This window comes from Sparus aurata, chromosome 18 (genome assembly GCF_900880675.1).
Source record: "Sparus aurata chromosome 18, fSpaAur1.1, whole genome shotgun sequence".
NCBI classification, from domain to species: Eukaryota; Metazoa; Chordata; class Actinopteri; order Spariformes; family Sparidae; genus Sparus; species Sparus aurata.
The window spans coordinates 22482618-22490902 of record NC_044204.1 but is presented as its reverse complement, the minus strand read 5'-3'; the positions used below and the strand labels follow the sequence as shown (position 1 = coordinate 22490902).

The 8285-nt window shown below is 40.9% G+C and overlaps 1 protein-coding gene across 2 annotated transcripts; it reads left to right on the top strand.

Annotated features, from left to right (window-relative positions):
* The first annotated feature begins 550 nt into the window (after nucleotides 1-550).
* On the top strand, nucleotides 551-7845 carry fbxl3l (F-box and leucine-rich repeat protein 3, like). 2 transcript variants are annotated; one of them, XM_030395964.1, is made up of 5 exons: nucleotides 551-947; nucleotides 2601-2961; nucleotides 3243-3365; nucleotides 3539-3710; nucleotides 5003-7845. In XM_030395964.1, exons 2-5 carry the CDS (start codon nucleotides 2608-2610, stop codon nucleotides 5644-5646), a joined length of 1293 nt encoding a protein of 430 aa, XP_030251824.1. In that variant the 5' UTR covers nucleotides 551-947; nucleotides 2601-2607; the 3' UTR covers nucleotides 5647-7845. The 2 variants fall into 2 exon arrangements, with proteins under 2 accessions (XP_030251824.1, XP_030251825.1); XM_030395965.1 differs by lacking the exon at nucleotides 551-947 and adding an exon at nucleotides 1304-1794.
* Nucleotides 7846-8285: the final 440 nt, after the last annotated feature.

The window sequence follows — 8285 nt, the reverse complement described above, 5'->3', positions numbered from 1 at the left end:
TTGTTAAATCTTGAGGTTCAATCAAGTGCTGTACAACAGCATGTAAATTGTAATCCTGCCAGTCAAGGAACAAGTGCTGTGTATGAACGAGTCACCTTCATTGTCTGATTATTTTAGTATTTTTTTTATTTTTGCCAATTTATCTGCTAAAACTGCATGAGATGTGCCAAAGTTATCCATTTTAACTTTTTAACTTTTTAAGTTATTGTAAATGTTTATGTTTATTTTTGGCAATCAAAAATCTCACATCTATAATTTATATATATATAATATCACTAAATTAATTTGAGTAGTTTTGAAAAAAAAATAAAACATTGCAATCATAAGATCAACTTTGATGCCTCTTAAAGTTGAATTGGCACAAGGCCCTACATATTGTGTCAGAATTAAAACAATTCAGACAGACTTGTGCTTATTATGAAACTATTCTTATTATAGCTTATATATAACATGTGGAGTTAACTGACTCACACACTCTCTCACTCACACTCACACACGCGCACTTTTTACCACACTGACCTACTTTCTCAGCATGCGTGCGCTCCTCTAATAGGTCACGACACGACAGTAATAAACAGACGCTCGCACACACACACACACATACACATACACATACACATACACACAGTGGTGTAAATAAACGAGTCAAATTGAAGGTAGGGGCACGTACAGACATGTGTCTCCCCCTCTGATGTAGGTACAGACCCTCCGTGTTTCTGCACGGTGGTGGTGTTGGTGGTGGTGGTCGGAGCCGCAGCCGAGCAGATCCATGTTTTCCTCCGCTCACGTGTAGCAGCTGCTGGGCAGCGGCCGTCAAGCTGTCGGGAGGAGAGCTTATTATGGGAGCTGCTCCTGCTGTCCTACATCAGCAGCTCGTCTTCAGTCAGCTCCAGCCATGGCTCCGACTGAACACCGACTTCTTCTCGAGTTGTTTTTGAGCCGTTCATGTAAGTAGCATGTTTTGGGGGGTTTTAAACACGCATGCGTTTTTATAGGCTCTGTAAACTTGTACCTTGTTACCTGGCTCCACAGGTGGTGTTTTCTACTCTGTTCACCTCATCAGAGCTGTCTCTAATGTAAACACGCGTTAATAATGTGATGATAACAAGATAAGACTAACAACTCAATGCAACTGACAGGACATTGCAGTGTGGTATCCAAGACAGGGCCGCACAACACACTGTGATAAGTTGCATGGACTAAAGTAAACCGATGTATGGCGCATGAGGTTAAAAAGAATGGGAATAAGTATTTTTTTAAAAAGAGGTAGCTGTCATAAAACCATAATAAATATATAACAAGTGCAACAGTGCTTCCTTTCCAATAAGCTATGTTAAAGTTAACCTGTACTGATGATAACCTGCACAGTAATATTAGAGGGACAACAGGAATGATTTCAGAAACTGCACAGAATGTGAAGCCCAAAACGTGTTGTAAATTATAATTTATAGGCTGGACCAACAGACCTTATGAGCTCACTTTATGAGGTGGAACCTGAAGCCAAAGCCTGAAAGTGAAGATTCACAACATAAAATTATATTTAGAAATAACGACTCCTCCTTAAAAAGATCAGCTTGCATTCAGATAAAGACTGCCATGTTGTGTGCAAACAAGAGTACCCAGTTATGCACCTAATTGCTGAGCGATGACATCGTAGAGGAGGTAAAGGTTTGGTGAATCATGAGGTTACATCAGCACATAGGGGACAGAAGGATAGATTGCCTCCACAATACAGGGGGAGAAATCTTGCGGCTTCAGCATCACAGATAATTCTGTTTTGATCAGCCGAACGAGGTGAGTTTTTCATTATTCATCAACCGGTTTACTTTTGTATGCTGTGTTTCACTTCTCTTGGGCACTTAAGAAGGGGTTCTGTCAGCAGTGGCACATTTTCATGTTGAGGAAAAAATGTAGTTTGTCAGTGCAGAAAGAACAAATGTGAGTGCAAAAGGGGATCGTCTGACAGCTGCAGATGAAGAACTCATGCAATCTACTGAAGAGACAATGTAATAAGACAGCCATCTGCAAACTTGCAAATGAGTGATGAGGAAACGAGGGAAGACGTTTCAATTTACTTAACATTTTCACGGAAAATAACTGTTAGATAAATGAAGTAAAAGTTGTGTGGTATCATCAGCAGTTATTATTGCTTTATCAGAGTCGATGGCAACAAGTTAATTGAAATATTAAAAAAACGATAGAAGAATAATACTCATTCAAATTTAAATGCTGTGTAAATGGGATACAGGGTTTAAAACAGAGGTATAGACAATATGTTTATCCTTTAAACCGGTGATCTTGTTCTTATTGAATGTGTGAATTATCTTTAAAATTATGTTTATTATGTCACTAAGATATTTGATGCAGGTAGTTAGGGAGAATATAACATAATTTAAGATGAAATATCCTCTAAAATTGTGCCTATTTCCATCAAAACCAAAGCATGGTTACAAACTGTGATTCTCAGGTTTTATTACAATATTAAAATCAAAGAATATCATATGTATATGCTGATGTGCACATTGTGCATTTATCATTTTACTGGTGCGTTAAAGCTTTGAGCATTTCCTGTTCTCATGATCCCACATTGTGCTGATTAGTTTCAGGATGAAGCGAGGAAGGACAGGTCTCAAGCGCCAGACCTTCCCCTCCCATGAGGAGAGGGCCAAGAGACAGAAGTGTAGGGCGTCCAGCTTCTCCCTGGCTACGTCAGAGGACTGGGGCAACCTGCCCCCCCACATCATCCTGCAGATCTTCCAGCATCTGTCCCTTGTTGATCGGGCCAGGGCCTCGTCAGTGTGCCGCGGCTGGAATGACGTCTTTCACACCCCTGACCTGTGGAGGAGATTTGAGTTTGAGCTCAATCAGCCGGCTACGTCTTACCTGCGCTCCACTCACCCTGACCTCATTCAGCAGATCATCAAGAGGCACGCCCAGCACCTGCAGTATGTCAGCTTCAAGGTAAGAGCCTTTCCCTGCTGTTGTCTGTATCTCCTCTCCTTTCACCTCCTCCTCCTCCTCCTCCTTTTTCACAACGCAGTTGTCTTGAAAAGAATCTGTGCCCTCTTTAATCCAAACCATCTGCTACAAAACTGTTCATGACACATCAGCTGTCTTGGCGTCAGCAAGCTTAACACATTGAGGCTGAGATTATTCCTACACCTCCATCCTTCCATTCCTTAATTTTGTGTTTTTTCTATTTATTCTGTTACCAAAATGGTGAATTACTGCTGGTAAATCAGGTGGACAGCTGCACAGAATCTGCAGAGGCGGCCTGTGACATTCTCTCCCAGCTGGTGAACTGTACCATCAAGACCCTGGGGCTGATTTCCACAGCACGGCCCAGCTTCATGGACGTGTCTCAGGTAAGAGACGGCCTCTGCTTCATATGAACATCTCAGTTACATTACGTATATGAAATATCCCTAATTTTGTCACTTTTTTTGCAATGGAACTGCAAATTTCTTTTGTTAATTAAAAGGTTTTATAGCAATTTTATTCCTTAATGTTCAATCAACATTGTTTTGTCCCTCTTCAGGCCCACTTTGTGTCTGCGCTCACAGTGGTGTTTGTCAACTCCAAGTCCCTGTCCTCTATCAAGATTGACGACACACCGGTGGATGACCCGTCCCTGAAGGTGCTGGTTGCCAACAACAGCGACACCCTGAAGTTGCTGAAGATGAGCAGCTGTCCTCACGTCTCCCCAGCAGGTCACTATACTTGCTTCTTTAATAGGAATCTTATCATTTTGATTTTATCATTAAGCACAGTAAGAGTCGACCAGAAATAAAAACAACAGAGAGAGAGAGAGAGAAGGAATGATGCCTAACAAATGTCCCTGGGCGGCCGGACCCTGACGTTGAAAGTACACGGTCACTGTCTTAAATTCCTCAGGCGACCAGGATGATCCATGTTGCTGTACTTTGTGACTATCTTACATCTTCTGATTTTGGCATGTGAGTTTGCAAGTCGCAATGTGAAAACAACACAAAAGAAGATGTGTTTATCGATCAAAGCATTTAAACATCATGTTAATAGTTTTTTTGAAGTTGAAAACTTTATTTTACAAGGCGATTTTGTCATAGACTTGCTGCACGAGCACATTCCCTAAAAAACACTCAAATCTAATTCACCAGACTTGTTATCAGGGTTGATAAAAAAAACGAACAAAACCGATACAGCCCACTGTCATATTACAAATCAAATTTGAACTGAAAATTCATATGCAATATATGAATTCATAGAAAAGATACTACCCACTGACCAAACATTTGCTTTAATCCAACATTTGTCTGCACATATGATGTCAAAGTCAGCAAGTGTTATGATTTTCATCAACTTTATGAGTTAGTGTTCTGACTTGAGTGGTCATTTTTGGGCAGTCATTTTTCCAATTATTCAGACAACACATGAATGCACCATTTGTTTAATTTAAGACCAATTGCTAATGTGTGCTAGTATGCTAATGTTGACAATGTCAACAGGTATAATGTTTATCATGACACCATTTAAGTTTAGCATGTTACTAAGTTAACACACAGTATGGCTGAGGCTACTGGGAATGTCATTTAATTGGAGATAAAGCATTAAAGATAAAGGGCTGAAAATGTGATTAAAGACTATGAAGGTAAAAGGTTTTGAAAGCTAAAGAGGTCAAACAGAAGCTCCTCTCTCCAACAGAAAACCCCTCTCATGAAACGCCCCGTCAGTAGTCCTGCCTTTAATTCCATGACTTTGTGACACCACACTACACACCATGTCACACATTTGTATAATTTGCACCTAGCGGCTAGTTGAGTTTGTAAGAATTATTTAATCACAGCTGCTCTATTGTTGTTAGCGTTGCTGGCTCAGACCTGTGTGAGCTGACCAATCAGTACAGACTGGGTATTCGGGAGGGAGGGGCCTAAATAATCTCTGTCCTTAAAACCACACAGATTATTAGTTTTTTCTAAAGGGTCTGTTTCCGTTCAAATTTTCTGTCTCCTCTTTCTGTCCTCAGGTATCCTGTGTGTTGCAGACCAATGCCATGGCCTCAGAGAGCTGGCGTTGAACTACCATCTCCTGAGCGATGAACTCCTGCTGGCCCTGTCCTCTGAAAAACACGTCCACCTGGAGCACCTGCGCATTGATGTGGTTAGCGAAAACCGCGGCCAGACACACTTTCACACCATCAAGAGGAGCAGCTGGGAGGCTTTGGTGCGACACTCACCCAAGGTCAACATCGTCATGTACTTCTTCCTCTACGAGGAGGAGTTTGAGCCCTTCTTCTGCGAGGAGACTCCAGTCACACACCTCTACTTTGGCCGAGCGGTCAGCAAAGAGATGCTCGGCCGCATCGGACTGAACTGCCCCCGGCTGGTGGAGCTGGTGGTGTGCGCCAACGGCCTCGAGCCCCTTGATGAAGAGCTGATCCAGATTGCAGAACGCTGCAAATGCTTGACGGCCATTGGTCTAGGCGAGTGCGAAGTGACCTGCAGTGGCTTTGTGGAGTTTGTAAAGATGTGCGGGGGAAGGCTGACTCAGCTGTCGATCATGGAGGAGGTGTTGATCCCAGACAGCAGCTACAACATGGAGCAGATGCACACTGAGGTGTCCAAGCACCTGGGCCGCATCTGGTTCCCTGATATGATGCCCACCTGGTAGGCTGACACGAAGCCAGGGCGGAGGTTAATGAAGTGCATTTATGGAGGCTTTCATGAGAGTCATTTTAATAGAGTGTGTCCACAGTTGCACATTTTAGTTTTTAAGGGAAGCCGTGGTATCAGACAGCAGTAGGCGAGAGACAGATTCTCAGTCATCGGTGTTGCTGGACAGCTTACTAGAAGGTAATTTATAAAGCTGTCACTTGTATTTTTACCTGCAAAAATGTTATGTTTGGACTAATAGTGAAAATGTTGTCTCAAACAAAAACACTGGCAGGTGGATGTCTCTCTGTGTACCATGTATGCATACAGTAAATGTTGTGATGTGACTGTCTGAATCTACAGTCTCTCACTGCGACCTTTCAACCATTGTGGGTATTGGAAGTGGATCTGCCATCTGCTGGTTACTTGTGTTAAAAGCACCTGACTTAATTTATTCTGAGCAGCCTCTCCAACACTGAGTAGACTTTTTACAGGATAAATTGCTTTTACGCTATCATAAAATCATCAGTGTATGCTGTTCGATCAGGCCTGGTGTTACAGTAAAATGTTGTCTTTTACCTTCTTGCTATCCTGCTCATATCACCCAGTCTACTCCTGCTGACGTTGACAATGTCCTACATTACCCAGGATACATTTTGGAGGCAGAAACACTGCCTAAATTTGGTTGATAGAGGGAGTGTCAACGATCATGATAGTACTGCAGCCCAAAGAGGGAACAAGAGTTTCCAGTCGAGCAAGAGTCACGCCTTCATGCATGTATGTATGTTTGTGTCAGTGGAGACTTTAAAGGAACAGTTCACCCGAAAATGTAAATTCAGTCATTATCTACTCGCCCTCATGCTGATGGAAAGTCAGATGAAGTTTCGTAGCCCACAAAACATTTCGGGGATTTTCACAGCAAAACAGCGTTGCAGCATTCTCGCCAACAAATGAGGTAGATGTTGGACTTGTTTAGAAACATAAAAACAGAACTGAAAGAAAACATACAATTGTTCCATACAGCTCATCAGGCATAAAACAAGTTTCTGTAAGGCCAGAGATTGAAATTGATTTGAAACAATGTCATTTACACTTTTTTCTCGCCTAAATCTTTATTGTAGCCTCTAAACTGTGTTAGTGCGCAGCCCGTCGAAAGTAAAATCGTAAAGATGAGGGTGTAGAGTCCCCGTCTCCTCCGGTTGTTTAGGAGAATACTGCAACACTGTTTTTCTGTGAAGCTCCAGAAATGACTTTTCATTGATTTGAGATTATATAGATAATGACTGAATTTTCATTTTTATGTGAACCTATACTTAAATTTAAATTATGTTATAACTAAAGATTGATTTTCAATAGTTTAAAGCTTCTATGCTCATTATCTTTAATCTAAGGTGATGACACTATAATTAATATGAATTTAAATCCATATAACTCCATTCTTGCTTCATATCTCCATGTGATGTTTGTCATTATGTACCCATCAGACAACATAAGACAAACATCACCAAACAACAAAAAGCACCCTGCAATGAAACACCTATAGTTAGTGATAATACAAACAATATTTAAAGGATTTTTACTTTTTAATTTCTGTTGTCACAAGTTAAGAAATAGGCAGGATGTTTGATAAATATTCAGTTGAAGATAAAAATATATGGAATAAACTAAATTGAATGAGGGATGATTCAAAAACAGGAGTTTGCTGATGCCCTCATACAAGCCTTTCATATCATCAAAGTTCTACCTGGATCCGTTTTCTTGCCTGAAAAAGTTGAAGAACCACTGATGAGGAGCGCATCTAGCTAAAAACGGATGAAGGTTTCTACACCAGATGTCTTTAATGTGTTCAACATACAGGCCTTTGTGCCGAATGTTTTTGAAACTTTTCATCAAGATATTTTTTTTTACTGATATTAATTTGTTTTGTGCAAAATAGTTCAGGTGCACTAAACAAAACAGCCTGTTTAATGTTTAATGAACAGTATCCAGTGCCACACCACATGATCTATTGAAACAACTATGAAGAATTGCCTTGTGTTTGTTAATTTGTCATTTAAATGTCAATTATTTATCGAATATGTTGACAAGTTTTTGTATGTATTTGCACCCCTGACAGTCTTTTCAGGTTTAGGAAGTCTGCTTCATATTGTAACTGCTGTTTCTTTTATTAGGATGTATTGATTCTCAATAAAACAGTTTCAGAAAAAAATGAGTTTAATTAACTCACATGTCGCACATTCTTCAAACTATCGTACAATCAAACCTCATCTAGACTGTCTTAATGTCTGTTTTTCTGACTTTGTCCCGTTTGACCTTTGTGCAGCTCTTCAGTCGCAACACTAGAGAGCAGCAGTGATCTAACTGGAGGCGGTGGAGGCCTTATATAAGCAGAGCTGCTACTGTAGAATGAAGTATGCTGATGATAACTCAGCCGTTTTTACAAGTGGATTCGGCTTGTGCACACTCCATTTCCATAAAAAAGCATCAGACTTTGTAGCTCAGGAGCCTTTTCTTCTTCTTCCACTGAATTTACATTTTTCACACGCACTTGCCTGCTCGCTCGCTAACTCGCACAAACGCCTTTACACACACACACACACACACACACACACACACACACACACACACTCACACACACACAGGGGAAACAAATTGTGA